Source organism: Delphinus delphis, chromosome 4 (assembly GCF_949987515.2).
Source record: "Delphinus delphis chromosome 4, mDelDel1.2, whole genome shotgun sequence".
Lineage (NCBI taxonomy): Eukaryota > Metazoa > Chordata > Mammalia > Artiodactyla > Delphinidae > Delphinus > Delphinus delphis.
In genome coordinates, this window is record NC_082686.1 from 1277414 (window position 1) to 1296834 (window position 19421).

Below are 19421 nucleotides of genomic sequence, written 5' to 3' on the forward strand. Positions count from 1 at the left end.
GGAAGGGCGCCTCAGTACCTTGCCGTGCACACGCAGCCAGCGACAGTACAACGCGTGCTTACACAGGCGAGAGGCGCGGCCCAGCTCGTCCTTCCCTGTGGTGGCGTTGATGACCTCGATGGCCGAGTCGCCCACCGTCCAGTTGACACTGAAGTTGGGGGCCTTCCCCGGCTGCCGCGCCTCCGCGTTGCTGATGCCTAGAACGAGATGGGGGCGGGTGATGCGGGGCCCGGCGTGCGTGCTGCGGGGACGCGGCCCGACAGCGGTTGGCCAGGCGCGCCTGCCCTCCCAGCAGCCCGCCCCAGTCCCTGCCGCCCAGAAACACACCTGTCTGTGCAGGGAGGCAGGTCGGCCCGTAGAAACCCCCAACCCTGAGACTCCATGCGCTCCCGAGCTCACTCGGGGCCAAACCTCTAGACACCTGGGTGGAGGGGGCCCCACTTCCAGGAGTGACTCAGGGGCCCACACGGCTGTGCTCCTGTTGTTAGCGCGCCTGGCGCTCAGATGCTGCCCGCCGGGGCCAGGCGAGTTCAGCCCCCGCCTCACACGCAAGACACGAGCGATCCAGGAAACCCGGCTCTCGAGGGGCGTGTACGAGCGAGACGGTGCCTCCTCAGCAGGGTTCAACCCTCCTGTCTTGACCAACCGAGGCTCACGTCCTGGGGCTGAAAGTGGGACACGCTCAGGTCGCCGCCGGGGACTGAATGCACACTCCCCGCCCCCCCTGCGTGTAGAGCCCGGTCATTCAACCCCGCAGACGGCAGACACAAGGCCACAGCGCCTACGACAGCAGCTGGCCTGCACCTGGACCCTCCAGGGGGCTTCAGCCCGGCCCTCGCTCTTGGTGGCCATCTACTCCTCCCTCGCACAGAACGTTACAGCCAGGACAGCAGGTCCAGGCAGCCCCCAGTTGGCGCCCAGGCCTCGCTCAGAAGCCTCACTTCCTCAGGGCAAAACAGCAGCTCCTCTGAAAGCGGCAGGAAGAGACAATAAAGAAAATTCATGTTTACAGCCACCAGCCTCATTCATTTAAAGGGACGACGCACGCTTAACGGGATGTCCATGCTCCCCTCCCCTAGGGCGTGCGGGGGAGGGAGTGGGCACCCGCTCTGTCCGGCCTCCCCTTTACCCCGTCACTGGCTGGTCGCAGGAGGAGGGGGTGGTTGGTTCTGAACTAACATCCGGACACGACGGAGAAGCTTCTTGTTAGCAGCACTGGCCGGGGCTTCTTAAAGGGTCCTGACATTCAACACAGACCCCACCCCACGGACACGGCGGGGAGCTGCTGCCCCACGGGGGCACCTGCGGAGGGTCGCCCAGGGCTTCCTCCAGGGGCAGGCGGAGGTGGGGGGCCCCACGCAGGGGACAAGCCTCAGGCACCGAGCGGAGCTCGCTCGGGCCGGGTGGACCACACGCTGGATGACCTGTTCTAACGCAGCTCCTGAAGGGAATCACAGGGTGACTTCGGGCCACTAATGGACACTTTAAAAATGATGATTTAGGGCTTCCCTGGTGGCGCAGTGGTAGGGAGTCCGCCTGCCAATGCAGGGGACACGGGTTCGTGCCCCGGTCCGGGAGGATCCCACATGCCGCGGAGCGGCTGGGCCCGTGAGCCATGGCCGCTGAGCCTGCACGTCCGGAGCCTGTGCTCCGCAACGGGAGAGGCCACAACAGTGAGAGGCCCGTGTACCGCAAAAAAAAAAAAAAAAAAGATGATTTGTCCACAGGAGGAGTGCAGATTAAGAGATACATTCTTCCCTGGTGTCGCGGTGGTTAAGAATCCACCTGCCAATGCAGGGGACACGGGTTCGAGCCCTGGTCCAGGAAGATCCCACGTGCCATGGAGCAACTAAGCCCGTGCACCACAACTACTGAGCCTGCGCGTTGCATCTACTGAAGCCCACACGCTCTAGAGCCCATGCTCGCAACAAGAGAAGCCACTGCAACAAGAAGCCCGTGCACCACAACGAAGAGGACACCCTGCTCGCCGCAACTAGAGAAAGACAGCGCGCAGCGACGAAGACCCAACGCAGCCAAAAATAATAAATAAAAATAAACTAAATGTATAAAAAAGAAAAAGAGGTGCCCTGCCTTCTACTCGTTCAACCACAGAACTGCCTAGCCCCTACTAATCTTTTGTTCGGACACCTAAGTCCTCCTGGCCACAGTGGCCTCCTCTGAGGTCTTCTTCCGAGCCCCACGGAGGCGGTCCAGCTGGCAGCCAGCTACCGACTGGCTTCACACCATCCCCCGAAAGACAGAGAAGAGTCTGAAGGTGGAAGGGGTCGGAGGCCCCCCAGTGAGGCTGGGTGGAAAGCACACCCCGTGGACAGAGCAGGGAGTGCAGGTCCCCCCCCGCCAGTGCCGACCTCTGGCTGACCTCTGCTCCGGACTCCAGGCCCGGCCATCCGCCTGCCCTCTCAGATGTACACGACGCCCGCCCACGGGAATCCTCCTCAGAGCAAAGCCGGCACCCGGGGCAGCCCCTCTATCCGTGCCCCAGGCCTGCCCCTTCCCCAGCAGCCAGCCTCGGGGCTCAGCGCAGGGACTTTAGAAACTACCCCTAGGGAGACAGACCGAGTTCTGAGAAAAGCTTCAGGGTTCCTTCCAGGTTTCTGCCTTCTCCATTAAACTGCTGAATCATTTTTTCATTCCAAGACGTGAGCGCTGCGTGATTTCACCTTCCGTGAATGTTTTAACTGAAGTATAACAAAGTGTGCAACTTTTCACAGAGCGAGCAACCCGCAGTCAGCATCTGCTCAGTAAACTGAGCCTCCGGCCCCAGAGGGGCCCCCCGCGCCCTCTCCTTGTCACTGCCCCTCCCCCGTGGCAGCCACCGTGCCGCCCCCCGCCCCCACAGCACTGACCGGTGCTGCCTGCCTCGATATTCATTAAATGAGTATTTCTCAGACCCTCAAATTAATATTTGATTTCTATACTTGCTAAGTACTCTCCCCAAGTTAGTGAGGTTTATTCTTTCTATCCTCTTCTGTTTTCGGAATCACTTCCTCTTAGTTGTTCTATTTTCTTACATAGATCACCTCCTTTGTGTTTACTTTCCTCAAAAGCTTGACAGCGGCTGTTCATTCGTGTTTTGTGAGTAAACAGCTTGGGGGCTGAACAGAGGCAGTCGGCATGGCCTCTTGTGCCTCCTTCTGGGATGGGCCTCCAATTCCAGGGAGAGCCTGGAGGAAAAGCCAGGACCCAAGTCCCTTCTGGACCGAGAGCCCAGAGCCCAGCCTGGCCCTTGCCTGGGGGCCTCACCACGGGCTGGACTCCAGTGGAGGAAGCTCCGGCCTCCTCCTAGATGTCCCCAGGGCATGGGACAGCCAGCCTGTTAGGAGTTCAATGCAGTCCTGGTTTCAGCATCTCCTCGTTTCACTCTGCTGCCAGGATACGCCTGATCTGAGCTCTGGGGTTTTCCCCCCCGGCAGTTCTGTCAGGTGTCTGGGTCGTGGGTGGCTGTCACTAGCCCACCTGCCTGGTGTGCAGTCGGTTCCTGCAGGTCACCAAGCTGCCGCTGAGCTTATTCAAGGCCACAGCCTTTCAAGTACGGAGTCAGGGAGGGGTGTGGGGGGAAGGGGGGGAATCTGTTTAGGTACAACTGGTGGGGGAATCTTCATGAATAAATGGATAATGCTCATATTACATTATTTTCCTTTGCAATTCCATTACTTTTCTACAACAGGGTCAAAATCAAGGGTTACTGTTGAATGATACTTAAACCTTGGAATTACAACATTTTGCATTAAAACTAGAAATGGTCAATTAATTGTTCAAGTTTTTAAAATTTATTTTAAGCCGAGTAAACTACCATCTTTAACAAGAATGGAGAAAATAAGGCAAAGAGAAAACAGCTAGCCCAAGGTTCCAACACTAACCATACACTTTTCCTGGAGCAGAGAGCCCCAAATGGGCCCAAGAGCTTATCTCTATGAGCCTCTGGGGCCAACACTGCTGTAGTACGGACACCAAGAAGAGCTTATCTTTCCGGGGCTGCAAAGCAAGAACCAGGGTAGTAAGTTAATCACAGACCATGGTGCAGAAAACACTAAAAGAAGAACAACTTTGTCTGGTAATGAGAGCCCCTCTGCTGCTGTAAATTAAGTGTGCTGAATCAGAACTTTTCGAGCAGAAGTACAGAGAACCTGGGAATTGGCCTAATAACTGATACAAGTAAACACTTAGGAAACTCAGCGGGCACTCATATTTTTCTTAGTTCCCTTGTAAAGACACTTCCTACATTCCTCACACAGTAACATGTAATCAAATGCATTACACACAGAACGAAGAGTAACAGACATGCAGGGTGACTGTGGGTTCCCGTTACAGGAACTGCTACACGGTCAGGAAAATGTGCAGTTACAGTCTGGACTGAAAGCGGTCTTTGCTCTGCACATACACAAAGACCTGAGTCGAGCTGAAGCGGAAGGAAACCGAGTACACAGCACCCGACAGCGATGGTGACACGGGCCGTGTAGCCGGGGCCGTGAGCCCCGAGCCTGCAGCCCCTGGAGCAGAGCACCTTCGAGACTTCCATTCTGATTTTCGTTCAAAAAGGCCCCCTGAGCTGACAGAGCGGGGGTGGAACCAGCGGGCAGCACGAGCCTGTGAGGGCGAGGTGGCCACACACACCTGTCCTGCTGTCCTCCCCAGTCCCAGATGGGGCCACGGCTCCGCGCAGAGGACCTCGGGCCGAATCAGACTCCCTTCTTGCACGAGCCCAGGGTGGGGTGGCTAAAACACCCACTCCGGGAAGGAGCCCAGGCGCTCTGGTCCAGAAGGTGACGTGTGTGCTGCTGGCGAGCCGGCCGGAAGGCGGGCCCATCGCACGGACAGGGGGTCAAGCCGGCCTCGCCCTGAGCACCGCACAGGGCTGGTGCGCGAAAGGGAAAGTCCCTTCCCCACCAACGCGCCTGGGGGGCCAGACGGGGACTCCACCTGCTGGCGCAGACGCAGGGAAAGGCATGGGGGCGGCATGGGGGCGGCAGACGCCTGGAGGGACACGCGGCGCTTGCGCCCTGCGGGCGGCACTTTGGGCCAGGTTCATGTTCTGAGCGGCGCGTGACCTTCCGGGGGCCCTGCTGCAGCAGCACCTGGAAGGGGGTGGGCAGCGGTGACGGGGAACACACCGCACAGGGTGGGGAGGATCCAAGGGCAGGTGTGAGGGGTCGGGTTCCATGACAGGAAGGAGCACGTGCCTGCCCCCGAGATACGATTTGAAGACGGTGCTCAGTGAAGCTTAGCAATTATTTTTGAAAAATCCTCAAAAGTGTCATCAGTGAAATAGGTAAAGACATCCACACAGAGAGAATTTTAAAAAGCAACAGGCCAATCACATCCCATAGGCGCTCAAGTGTTTAGAACACACTTTGAGGTCACGTGTATCCACAACAGGCAGTGGCCATCCATTCCACCTGGGACACCTCGTCCTTCTCAGGAAGCGTCCCTAGACAGTACAGTTACCAGAAGGTTTCTCTCTTTGGCCACCAACTGAAAACCTAATTGGAGACGTGGCGCCTTCTCTCAGAATGGGGATCAGAGCCAGGAGAAGGCGACTGTGAGTGAACAGCTGTGACAACGCCCGGTGGGTCCCGGGGCACCGGCCTCCACACGGTCTCGACAGCTCCCCCCATCAAAGGCTGGTCCCTCAGAGCGCGAGGCCCCTGGCACGGCCGTGAGCGAGCAAATCGGGGTGTCTCTAGCAGGGCAGACCAAAGGACACAGTGAAGCAGGAGGCTCGGGACGAGACCTGTGAGCTCTGCCCCAGGAGAGGATGGAGAAAAAGGCAAAGGATAAAACAGAAGAAAATCTCTCTGACCTGAAGACTCCATTACCCAGATCAAAGTGTTCACAGTCGTCAGCAGGAAAAAGGAAAACCGGCCGCACACCTAGGCTTTATCTGTTGAAACCTGTGAATTTTAGGGGAAAGCGATAAATTTAATGCTCCAAGGGTAAAACAAAAGGGGGTCCCAGGACGGAAAGAAAATCGAGGTGGCTCAGCGGCACAGGAGACAGGAGGACGGCTGGGGTTCTCAGGGCAGGGCCAGGCTCGAGGTGTCTGCGGTCCTCAGACACGCGATTGAAGGCACGTTCCGATGCAGAGCACCGCACGCGCAGGCATTTTCCCAAAAATCAAACAGGAAGCAATCAACAAACAACTCTACTCTGTCCACTAAATTAAGGACATATTTCAGCAAAATGAAAAATAAACCTGAGTGTGGAATTGAAGAGAGGGGAGTCCACGGGTACAGGAAACAGTGATTAGAGGAGGACGTGTGCCGCTTCTCCTGCTGTCCAAACAACTGTTGATAATAGGTCCGGAAGGCTTATTAGGAAGGGCTTTTTGAAAGTTCCTAAAATTCAAGATGACATCAGAATCTAGAAGGATGAGGGTGAGAAGAATGTGGACTGAAAACAACACTGAGGTTGTAGTTCTTCTCCAGCTGTGACCTTTACAAATACTGATTAATTTTTCATGCTAAATTTTAATCAAATATATTTAAACCACTTTTAAAAATTTAAGGGTGGGCTTCCCTGGTGGCGCAGTGGTTAAGAATCCGCCTGCCAATGCAGGGGACACGGGCTCTAGCTAGCCCTGGTCCGGGAAGATCCCACATGCCGCAGAGCAACTAAGTCCGTGCACCACAACTACTGAGCCCACGCACCTAGAGCCAATGCTCTGCAACAGGAGAAGCCACCGCAATGAGAAGCACCGCACCAAAGAGTAGCCCCCCGCTCACCGCAACTAGAGAAAGCCCGCGTGCAGCAACAAAGACCCAATGCAGCCAAAAATAAAAAAATAAAATTTAAAAAGATAAAAATTTAAGGGTTATCACTGGGGAAAACAAAATAAGATTTAAAACTTCCAAAGCACAAAAAAAGAGAAAAAGACAATTTAATCAACTCAGCAAAAGTAAGAGGAAGAAAATAATAGTGAGAAGGTATAATGGCCAGAAAGTATAAGAGACAAAAGGAAGAATGAAGAATTCACACCCTGGGTCCAAACCTGGTCCCTCCTGCTTCCTCGGGGGTCATTCTGTCCTAGAAGGATGCGTACAGAGCATGGAGACCCCTATTCTAGACACCGGGGCAAGGAGAAAAACACCCACGCCTATTCCTGCCTGGAAAACACATACACACGCATTCTTATTCACATTTATATTCTCTCTCTCATTTAAGGCTTCACTGTCTTGACACAAAAGCAGCTCTTTTCACCAATTATCAACAGTCACGTGCTTTCCCCTGGCAGGCGGTACAGCTTTCTGTCCTGGTCTGACAGCACCACACCCCGCAACCCGACTCCCATACCATCTCCCCAGAGACCCTCGGAACTCAGACCAGATCCGTCAGGATTCGCTCCCCGACGCTGCCTTGTTTGTTACTGTTTTTTTAAAAACATGTATTTGGTTTATTTAAGAAAGATGTCGGCTCTTATTTTTAACTCTAAAAAGTTTTTTATAGATTACTTTTATTTATTAAATTGAAGCATAGTTTATTTACAATATTATGTTAGTTTCAGGTGTACAGCATAGTGATTTGGTATTTTTGCAGATTATACTCCATTATAGGTTACTGCAAGATATTGGGTATAACTCCCTGTGCTGTGCAGTAAATCCTTGTTGTTCATCTATTTAACACGTAGTAGTATGCATCTGTTAATCCCATACTCCTAATTTATCTCCCCATCCCTTCCCCCTTTGGTAACCATAAGTTTGTTAGCTATGTCTGTGAGTCTATTTCTGTTTGTGTACAGATTCATTTGTATTATTTTTTAGAGTTCACATATAAGTGATATCATATAATATTTGTCTTTGACTTACTTCACTTAGTGTGATAATCTCCAGGTCCATCCATGTTGCTGCAAAAGGCATTATTTCATTCTTTTTCATGGCTGAGTAATATTCCATTGTGTGTGTGTGTGTGTGTGTGTGTATAGACATATATGTGTATATACACCACATCTTCTTTATCCATTCATCTGTCGATGGACATTTAGGTTGCTTCCATGTCTTGGCTACTGTAAATAGTGCCGCTATGAACACTGGGGTGTATTTATCTTTTTGAATTGGTGTTTTGGGTTTTTTTAATATATACCCAGGAGTGGAATTGCTGAATCGTATGGTAGTTCTATTTTTTTTAGTTTTTTGAGGAACCTCCATACTGCTCTCCATAGTGGCTGCACCAATTTACATTCCCACCAGCAGTGTAGGAGGGTTCCCTTTTCTCCACATCCTTGCCAACATTCGGTATGTGTAGACTTTGATAACAGCCATTCTGACAGGTGTGACGTGATACCTCATTATGGTTTTGATTTGCATTTCTCTAAAACCTAGTGATGCTGAGCATTTTTTCCTGTTAGCCATCTGTATGTCTTCTTTGGGAAAATGTCTATTCAGGTCTTCTGGCCATTTTTTGACTGGGTTGTTTGTTTTTTTGATATTGAGTTGTATGAGCTGTTTATATATTTTGGCTATTAGCCCCCTGTCAGTCATATCATTTGCAAATACTTTCTCCCAGTCCATAGGTTGTCTTTTCACTTTGTTGATGGTTTCCTTTGCTATACAAAAGCTTTTAAGTTTAATTAGGTAACATTATGTATTTTTGCATTTATTTCTTTTGCCTTAGGAGACTGATCCAAGAAAATACCATATAATTTATGTCAAAGAGTGTTCCACCGGGCTTCCCTGGTGGCGTGGTGGTTAAGAATCTGCCTGCCAATGCAGGGGACACAGGTTCGAGCCCTGGTCCAGGAAGATCCCACATGCCACGGAGCAACTAAGCCTGTGCACCACAACTACTGAGCCTGCACTCTAGAGCCCACGAGCCACAACTACTGAGTCCATGTGCTGCAACTACTGAAGCCTGCGCGCCTAGAGCCTGTGCTCCACAGCAAAAGAAGCCACCGCCATGAGAAGCCCACGCACTGCAACGAAGAGTAGCCCCTCCTTGCCGCAACTAGAGAAAGCCCACGCACAGCAACGAACACCCAACACAGCCACTAATAAATAAAATAAATAAATTTATTAAAAAAAAAAAAGAGTGTTCCACCTATGTTCTCTTCCAGGAGTTTTTTGGTTTCAGGCCTTACATTTAGGTCCTTAAACCATTTTGAGTTTATTCTTGTGTATGGTGTGAGGGTGTGTTCTAACTTCATTGATTTACATGCGGCTGCCCAGCTTTTCCAACACCACTTGCTGTAGAGACTGTCTTTTCTCCATTGTATACTCTCGCCTCCTTTGTTGAAGATTAATTAACTGTAGGTGTGTGGGTTAATTTCTGGGCTCTCTATTCTGTTCCACTGATCTATGTACCTGTTTTTTGCACCAATACCACACTGTTTTGATTGCTGTAGCTTTGAAATATAGTCTGAAGTCAGGGAGGATGATTCCTCCAGCTTTGTTCTTTTTTCTCAGGATTGCTTTGGCAATTCAGGTCTTTTGTGGTTCCATAAGAATTTTAGGACTATTTGATCTAGTTCTGTGAAAAAATGTCATGGGTATTTTGATAGAGATTGCATTATATCTGTAGATTTCTTTGGGTAGAATGGCCATTTTAACAGTATTAATTCTTCCAATCCAAAAGCATGGGATATCGTTCCATTTCTTTGTATCACCTTCAATTTCCTTCATCAATATTTTATAGTTTTCAGGTCTTTCACCTCCTTGGTTAAGTATATTCCTAGGTATTTTATTCTTTTTGAGATGATTTTTAAATGGTATTATTTTTTAAAATGTTCTCTTTCTGATATTTCATTATTAGTGTACAGAAACACAAATGATTTCGGTATAGTAATCTTGTATCCTGCAACCTTACTGAATTCACTTATTAGTTCTAATAGGATTTGGGTGGAGACTTTAGGGTTCTCTATAAAAATTATCACATCATCTGCAAATACTGACAGTTTTACCTCTTCCCTTCCAATCTGGATACCTTTTATTCCTTTTTCTTGTCTGACTGCTGTGGCTAGGACTTCCAATACTATATTAAATAGAAATGGCAAGAGTGGGCATCATTGTCTTGTTTCTGCATTTAGCAGGAAGGTTTTTAGCTTTTCACCACTGAGTATTATGTTGTCTGTGGGCTTGTCATAAATGGCCTTTATTATGTTGAGGTATATTCCCTCTATACCTACTTTAATGAGAGTTTTTGTCATGATGGATGGTGAATTTTGTCAAATGCTTTTTCCTGCATCTACTGAGATGATCATGTGATTTTTATCCTTCATTTTGTTGATGTGGTGTGTGGTGTATCACACTGATTGACTTGTGACCTTTAAACCATCCTTGTGACCCTGGAATAAATCCAACTTGATCATGGTACATGATCCTTTTTATGTATCGTTGGATTTGGTTTGCTAATATTTTGTTGGGGATACTTGCATCTATATTCATCAAAGATATTGGCCCATAATTTTCTTTTCTTGTGGTGTCTTGTCTGGTTTTGGTATCAGGTAATGGTGGCCTCGTAGAATGAATTTGGGAACATTCTGTCCTCTTCCACTTTTAGGAATAGTTTAAGAAGGATAGGTGTATGTTCTTTGTATGTTTGGTAGAATTCCCCTGTGAAGCTGTCCAGTCTTAGACTTTTGTTTTCTGCGAGGTTTTTTGTTTTGTTTTGTTTTGTTTTTTGTGTGTGTGTGGTACACGGGCCTCTCACTGTTGTGGCCTCTCCCATTGCGGAGCACAGGCTCCGGACACGCAGGCTCAGCGGCCATGGCTCACGGGCCCAGCCGCTCCGCGGCATGTGGGATCTTCCCGGACTGGGGCACAAACCCGTCCCCTGCATCGGCAGGCGGACTCTCAACCACTGCGCCACCAGGGAAGCCCTTTTTCTTTTTTTTTTAATTACAAATTCAATTTCACTTCTAGTGATTGCTCTGCTCAAATTATCTGTTTCTTCTTGACTCCGTCTTGCCAGGCTGTATGTTTCTAGAAATCTGTCCATTTCTCACTAGATTGTCCAATTTGTTGGCATACCATCTCTCATTAGATTGTCCAATTTTTTGGCATATAACTATTCATAGTACTCTCTTATGATTTTTTTTTGTATTTCTGTGGTATCGGTTGGTATTTCTCCTCTTTCATTTCTTAATTTGTTTATTTGGATCCTCTCTCTTTTTTTATTCTTGATAAGCTTGGCTAAAAGTTTATCAATTTTGTTTATCTGTACAAATAAACCAGCTCTTGGTTTCATTTATCTTTTCAATTTTTTTTGAAATCTCTTTTTTATTTATTTCTTCTCTGATCTTTATTATTTCCTTTCTTCTGCTGACTTTGGGTTTTGTTTGTTCTTCTTTTTGTAATTTTTTTAGATGGTAGCCTAGGTTGTTTACTTCAAATTTTTCTTGTTACCTGAGGAAGGCCTGTATTGCCATGAACTTCCCTCTCAAATCACTTCTGCTGCATTCCATAGGTTTTGGGAAGTTGTGTTTCCATGTTCATCTGTCTTGAAGTATTTTCTGATTTCCTCATTGATCCACTATTTTTTAGTAGCATGTTGTTTAGTCTCCACGTGTTTCTTCTTTTCCTGTTTTTCTTTCAACAGTTGATTTCAGAAACAACATTGTGGTCAGAAACAACTCTTGGTATAATTTCTATCCTCTTAAATTTGTTAAGGCTTTTCTTGTGACCTAGTATGTAATCTATCCTGGAGAACATTCTATGTGCACTTGAGAAGAATGTGTATTCTGCTGGTTTTGGATGTAATGTCCTATAGATATCAATCAAATCCAAGACCAAGTCTGGTCTACTGTGTCATTTGAGACCACTGCTGCCTTACTGATTTCTGTCTGATCTGTCCATTGATGTGAGGGGAGTGTTAAAGCCCCCTACTGTTATTGTATTATTGTCAATTTGTCCCTTTATGTCTGTTAGTATTTCCTTTATCCATTTAGGTGCTCCTGTATTGGGTGTGTATATGTTAAGGAACAGTATATCCTTTTCTTGTATTGATTCCCTTTATCACTATATAATGCCCTTCTTTGTCTTTGTTATAGCCTTCGTTCTAGTCTATTTTGTCTGATAGGAGTATTGCTATCTCCTCTTTCTTGTCGTTTCTGTTTGCATGGAATATCTTTTTCCATCTCCTCACTTTCAGTCTGTGTGTGTCTTTTACCCTGAAGTGAGTCTCTTCTTGGCAGCATACTGAAGGGTCTTGTTTAGTATCCAATCAGCCACCCTATGTCCTTTGATCAGAGCATTCAGTCCACTGACATTTAAACTATAAATATTGACAGGTATGTACTTATTGCCATCTTACTGTTTTCCAGTTGTTTTTGTAGTTCTTCTCTGTTCATTTCTTCTTTTCATTTCCCTTGTGTGGTTTGATGATTTTCTTTAGTAGTATGCTTGGGTTCCTTTCTTTTTGGTTTTTGTGTACCTGTTGTAGGTTTTAGATTTGTGGTTACCTTGGGGTTCCTATATGTTGACCCATGATCATAACTACTTGATTTAAACTGAGTCATTTAAGTTCAAATGCATTCTAAAAGCTACATTTTTTACTCTCCTCCCCCACATTTTGTATTTTTGATATATTTTACATCTTCACGTTTATCCCTTTACTGTATATTGTAGTCACAGCTGCTTTTACGTTTGTCTTTTAATTACATACTGGATTATTTAAGTGATCTTCAATCCTTGCTATATATTTGCCTTTCCTATTGGGATCTTCTCTTCCTACATATTCTTACTTCTTTTCCATTTAGAGAAGACCCTTCAACATTTCTTTTAGGGTAAGTTTAGTATTGTCAAATTCTTTTAGTTTTGGCTTGTCTAAGAAATCCTTTATCTCTTCTTCTATTCTAAATGATAACCTTTTTGGTTAGAGTATCCCAGGTTTCAGCACTTTGAATATATCATGCCCCTCGCTTCTGGCCTGCAAAGTTTCTGCAGAGAAATCAGCTGACAGACCTATCAGGGTTCCCATGTAACTGACTCCTTGTTTTTCTCTTGCTGCCTTTAGAATTCATTACCTTGAACTTTTGCCATTTTAATTATATATCTTGGTGTGGGTCTGATTGGGTTCATTTTGTTTGGGACCCTCTGTACTTCCTGTACCTGGATATCTGTTTCCTTCCTTAGGTTTAGGAAGTTTCAGCCATAATTTCGATACCCTTCTCTCTCTCTCCTCCTTCTAGAACCCCTAAAATGCGAGTGTTGGCATGTTTGATGTTATCCCAGAGATCTCGTATGTTCCTCGTTTTTTGGTTTTGTTTTGTTTTCATTTGTCTTTCTGTCTACTGTTCTGATTGGGTGATTTCCATTCTTCTATCTTCCAGATCACTTATGTGTTCTTCTGTGGCATTTAGTCTATTACTCGTGGCTTCTAGAACGCTTTTTAATCTCAGATATTGAATTATCTATTTTTGACTGGGTCTTTGTTATATTTTCTAGTTCCTTATTAAGAAGATCTGTGTTTAGAGCAATCCTCTTCCCTAACTCAGTTAGGATTTTTGTTACCAATGTTTTGAATTCTTCGGTAAATTGCTTATTTCTGTTACATTATTTTTTCTGGGGTTTTCTCTTTTTTCCAATGGAGAGTAGTTCCTCTGCCTTTCATTTCATTTAACGTTCCCTGTCTCTGTGCATTTGCCTGAAGCAGTTACCTATGGGGTCCTCAAGGGGTGATCCCACGTGGGGGCATCACTATGCAGACTGTTTGCCCAGTGTCTTTGCCGTGAGGGCTGGATTTGACGTGGACACCAGTCACATCCTTCCTCAGGGTATGCTGGCCACTGTCACCTTGGGAGGGGATGTGGCTGGAGATGGAGGGGCTAGAGCCTGTGCGGGGCAGGGTATGAGGTGGGACTTCCTCTCTGCTCAGTGGCCATCGCCACCCTGTCAGGGGTGAGGTCAGCAAACAAGCTGCTGGAGTGGAAGCCCTGAGGGTTGGGCTCGAGTTGGCTCTGTGCCCTTGAAGTGTGTGTTTTTCCGTCTCCTGCACTGAGTACTTTGCCCCAAGGGAGGGGAGTGCTGAAGCCAAAGGGGCTTGTGTGCTTACAGAGGTCTGATGCTGCCTGTGTAGGCGTCTGCAGCTCTGCTCAGATGCAGCCCATGGTCACATCTTTTCCCCTGTCTAGTGCTGTGCTGTGGAGTGGAGTAGGCAGGGCTGGGGTGTTCACTCAGCTTGGGCTGGGACATGTGCCGAGGCAGTTATGGGAATTCAGGTGGCCACCTGAGTAAGCACCAACAGTGGCTGACATCACCCCACCCAGACCACACCCCAGGCCTCTGGGTCACCTCTGCATCCTCAGATCAAGTCTTTTCCCAGGTCCTGGCTGCCCTAGGTCCAGTGCCGAGGTGTGGTGTGGGGTGGGCAGGGCCAGGGTGGTCACTTCGCTCAGGCTGGGGAGAGCAGAACAGAAGCATCACTAAGGCAGACCTCTCCCCTCCCTACGTGGGGTCAGCCAGCACCCGTGCTCCTCAACAGCGGGGAGTCCAGGCTTCTCTAGCCCTTCCATCTGTCCCAGCGGCTCTCCGAGGAACAAGAGGCTTGTCTCATACATGTAGGACCCCAGGACTAGGATGCCCTGTCTGTGGCTCTCACGACTCACTCCCCAGGGCTGGTGTCGGCCCTGCGATCTCCCTTTTCCTCTGAGTCTCCTCCCGGGGGCACAGGTCGTGACCCGCCGCTCTGCTTCCCGTCCCACCCAATTACGTGTGTCTCGTTCTTGCAGCCTTGGTTGTACAGCCATCCTCCTGCCAGTTTGCAGCTAGTGTTCAGTGAGGAGTGCTCCGTGTGGAGGTATCTTTGTGGAGCTCACGGGGAGGTGAGCTCACACCCTTGCTTCCCCATCTTGGCCTCTTCCTCTGCGTGCTCCTGTTTTGTGGCATCGCTGGCAGTAAAACCAGCACTGGGGGGAGTCTCACCCCGTGACCCCAGGCAGCCTGGCTGTGACCACGGCCCCTGGAGCTGGGGCACTGGGCCAGTCCAGCACCTTGGTCTTTCTTCTTGAGTTCTCCCAGTGCACATGGACAGCAAACTGGGCCAGTCGAGAAGCTCAGACTCAGGGGTCCAGTGGAGAAGCCAGAGCTGTCCTGAAACGTGCAGGTGCTGGATTTGAAACTAATCTGAAAAGGATAAACGAGAGAGCTCAGGAGGCCGGGGAAGAGCATCACGTGAGCGTCCAAGGCAAAGGCTCACCACCAGGAAATTCTTTCCGAAAGTAAACGCATGCTGTTTATGCTGAAATTAAAATAAAATTCTCATTTTAACCTCGACAGCATCTTCAAAAACAGCTCACTGCTAAGTCTTTAAATAAGTCCACCGAGAGTTGCTCTGGTTTCCAGGAAACCTTGTTTAGTTACGTCAGCCTCTCTCTGCACGGCGTTCAGGTCCGTTTTCCTTGCTCCCTTCCAACACTATGGTTCTCTCGCTGCTGTCACATTTCATTCTCTTTTCAACGTGGGAATGATCTGTGATAAACCGTGAAGTGAAAAAGGAACGACAAACACGACGCGAACTGTTAAACACACAGATGCGCACCACGTGTGCACGGCCAGAGGACGAGAACGGGACAACTCACATGTGCTGGGTGCTCCCCTGTCCCGGGCACTTACTAACTGTGGGACCCACTGTGAGAAAGTTCTGAGGGCTTTGCTGTGGGACCCATTTCAAAGGAGTGTGACCTCCCAAGACCTTAAGACACTGACACCCCCCCACCTCCAGACTTCTGCTGTTCGAATCCTTTCGTCTGTGACGACACCCGCAGTGGTACCTGTGGGCCCCAGGCTTTGGGGTCAGAGATGATACCGGGGAGGAGGAAGGAAGAGCAGATTCTTTCCTTATTTATAATTTCACGTTTTTAACAAACATACGTGGCGCAGCGCCAACTGAAACACTATTTTTCCACGTTTTCACAGATACAGATGCACTTCATATACCTATGATGTGGTGAAACACATCTGACTTTCACAGGTGAGCTACCCTTTCAACACCTTGGAATAGTCCTTTAGCGAAATGGTCCTGTCTTCTTAGGTCGCAGTGGTGGAGCAACCCCGCTTAGTAAGCACCACGCAACAGGGCACTAGTCAGCAACGACTGCTGAGCGCCTCCTGCATGCCGCGTGTTTCACACACGATGTTTTCGGTGGCTATGAACGTAAGAGACAAGCGACGGCTGTGACGAAACAAAGCACTCTCTCCTCAAATGTAGAACACGGACTAAGCAGGGAAAATTATTTTCTGACTCGTGAGAAATTTACACACCAACACACACCAAAGTACACTTACGTCGTATCTACCAGTGGAAGTTCAATGGGTGTGGATGCTACAATTTCAACCACCAAATTTTATCAGTTTTTTTTTTTCTTAAAAGACAACGGTTAAAGTTAGAGAGCTGTAAAATTTGATCCAAAACAACTTTTGTTTTTCTCGTTCCTGTGTAATTCATGTGCTCTAAGAGATAAGCTTTCAAATAAAGTTCCACGTTGCTTTGCTTAGTTAGAGATGGGCTAGTAGCAAGACCACAGACCACGGCAAAACACTCGCACACCAAGAGGCATTCTACTTCAGGGTTACGGTTTTAGTTCTAGCTTAAAAGAGTAGGTAAAGCGATATTTCCAAAAGCATAAAAATACCTTAACTGTGTCCTTTTAAATAAAGGTGACCTGAGCAGTTAGGACCCTTGAATTCAAAAGCTCTTGTTCACTTTACTGTTAGCCACTGACATTCTAAAAGAGAAACAACAAACAACTGGTAGCACAGGGCACGCTGGGTAGGGGCAAGTCCCCACTGAGAGACACCACTGCTCGTCATGGGCACACACACCCCATCGCCAACCTCTGCGAGCAGGCCTGGGAGTGTGGCGCCGGCCGCCTGCAGGGCTCATCACTGTGCTGACGTCACCCGCCGGGCCCGGCCCAGCTGCATCGCGGGCGGCCGCTGCCTGCGGGATCTTCACAACATCTGTGAGCCTCTGCTACTGACACAGGACTTGCACACACCAGTACGGGTGAAAGAAAAGCACACAGGTGCCGAGCCTGGGCTCTAGTTTCCCCATAAATGGCAATTTCAATCAGCTAGAGAGAGTAATCTCGAGGGACTCACTCAAATGACCCATCCCTTCCGCTCTGGCCCGGGCTCCCCCATAGCCTCAGGGCAGCCTCCCTCTGGTGCTTCCCTCCTAAGACTCAGGCTGCAAACTCAGGTGCTGGGACAGAGGAAGGAGGCCGCCCCCGAAATACTTGCCGCTGAGCAGAGGCTTGTTGAGGGTGTACAGGGCAGGCAGGTCCTCTATGTTGGAGATGCGCTGGTACATGGCCCTGGAGAGGTGGTCCCCGTGGTACAGGCTGCCCAGGATGATGCTGGAGAAGTAGATCGGCTCCACAAAGACGCTGAGCAGGGACCCCTGGATGCCCACCACGTTCCACCTGAAGGCAGAGGGACAGGCTCCTCAGTGCGGCCCCCCCGGCCCGCGCCCTCCACAGCGGTGTGCTTATGCGGCACCGCTCACCCTGTGCAAGTGTCAGCCAACTGCAAGAGGGCAGCGGTTAAAAAGAACCCACTTCGCAGTTTGAAACTTTAAAAAATCTGCTTAAAAATTATCTTCTGCAGGCACGATCTTTGCCTTTATGTTTCCCACGATGACACATTTACTGAAGATTATTTAGCTCGGAAAAGGTATCAACGAGCCACGTTTCTGGTGAGAAAAATCAAAAGGAAAAATAAATCTTTATTTTATTACTTCTAATAAATACGGAGGTAGCTGTAGACGAGCCCCCGGAGACCGGGAACGGATTCCTTCCTGCTCCCCGGCAGCGGGGCCGACCGCCCTGACCCTGCGTTTGGCTGGCGTGTGTGAGGGTCCCCCACCCCGTCACACCACCGACCCTCCAGGGCTTCGCTCTCCACACCACCAGACACGCCGCTGCCCGATCCCTACACACAGCAGGGGGGCCGCTCTCTGGGCCTTGGGAGCCCACGTCCAAGCACCCGCACCGCCGGGTGCTGAGTCTGGGCAGCGGAGGGGCACAGCCCACGCGCCCCTGGAGCCAGCGGGCCGTCCTACGGGCGCAAGCGGCAACAAGGCAGACATGTGAACCAAGAATTAAAACTCAGGGAAATCAACCTGAGGGAAGGCAGAGTCCCCGAGGAAGAAGGTGGTGCCGACCTCAGGGAGGGTCCCGGAGGGGACGCGGCCAGGCAGGCAGGGAGCAAGCGGTGGGGAGGCCGGCCGGTCCTGGGGGAGGGGCAGCGGGGGTTCTTCCAGCTCAGGCGGGGAGCCCAGCACAGGACCCACCGGGTCCGCACCCCAGAGCGCGGGTAGGAGGCCGCAGGGGAGCTGCCCCCGCACAGCACGTGGGGACAGGGCTGGGGCCTGGGGGCCGGCAGACCCTGAGAGGACTGGGGACGTGAAGGCAAGGCCCAGGCTCCGCCCTCAGAGCCCCGGCCCGGCCCTGCCCGGCTCCACTCTCACCAGCTGCACCGCGGCGCCAGTAAGCAGGGCGGGCGGCCCAAACTCCTCAGCTGCCCAGCCCGTGCTCCGTGGCTCAGGCCAAACCCCTGTCAACGGCCCGCGGCCAGCAAACCTGTGCGACCTCCTCTCGGAATAGATCAGGGGCCGCCGCCACGGCCTCTGCTGGACCCGGGTCAGGTCACCTCCCTGCCCCCCTCGCCGCCCCCTCCCACGGGGAGCCCAGCAAACACGCCCCCACCCCCGGGGCCCCTCCCGGACAGTCGCGCGTGACCCTGTGGAAACCCAGGCCAGGCCACTCCTCAGCGCAAGCCCTCCCACCCACCCCATCTTTTCCCCAGGAAGCACCACCCTTCCGGTGCCCGCCAGCCTGTCTGGCCTGGTACGTCCGCCCCCACCCCACCCCGTGCTGGGCTGCACGGCCTTAGTGCCCCCACCTCGGTCTCTGCAGACAGCCCCTCTCGCGGCGGACCTCCCTCAGCCGCCTGGGCCCCCCGCCCGCCCCCCGGACCTCCTGCAGCACTTACCGTGCGCCACCACCCGCCCTCCCGTACATACACTCCACGTGGAGGGGGACTGGACTGTTTAGTTCACTGGAAATACCCCAGCACTTAACCTACACGCCTGGCATACACAGATCGATAGGAGCTGAATGGACAAATCCTCAAATTGCTACATCCCATCCCTCCCCCGCTCTAAAGAGGAAATTAAAACACACGTTTTCCCATCTAGGGAGGAAAAGCAAGAAACATTCGGTGCTTACGAAAACCACAGGGCACCCTTTCTAATGTAAATCAGAAGCTTCTTTGTGGGTTTAGGCCGTACTAAGCTGCATTCAGACCCCTGGGGCAAACTTGAAAACAGCGATCCTGCAGAAACCTATACTCGTTACAAGCCGTTAGCTCTGAACACATGCTTCGCGAACTCTAGGCACAATTGCTCTGCGGAGGCCCTGGTGGGCAATGGTCTGGCACACCAGCCACTCCGCTGCATCTCCCGCCAGTGAG

General features: G+C 50.1%; 1 protein-coding gene across 2 annotated transcripts in view; it reads right to left on the reverse strand.

The window, feature by feature from the left end:
* Window positions 1–19421, reverse strand: part of ADARB1 (adenosine deaminase RNA specific B1) — a 115715-nt gene that overhangs the window by 4620 nt on the left and 91674 nt on the right. Inside the window, exons 9-10 of one of the 2 annotated variants that reach the window (XM_060010218.1) lie at window positions 17190–17371; window positions 19–197 (exon numbers count right to left, since the gene is read on the reverse strand). In XM_060010218.1, coding sequence (XP_059866201.1) covers window positions 19–197; window positions 17190–17371 — 361 coding nt within the window. The remainder of the gene's footprint in view (window positions 1–18; window positions 198–17189; window positions 17372–19421) is intronic. The other variant, XM_060010219.1, reaches the window with a different exon arrangement.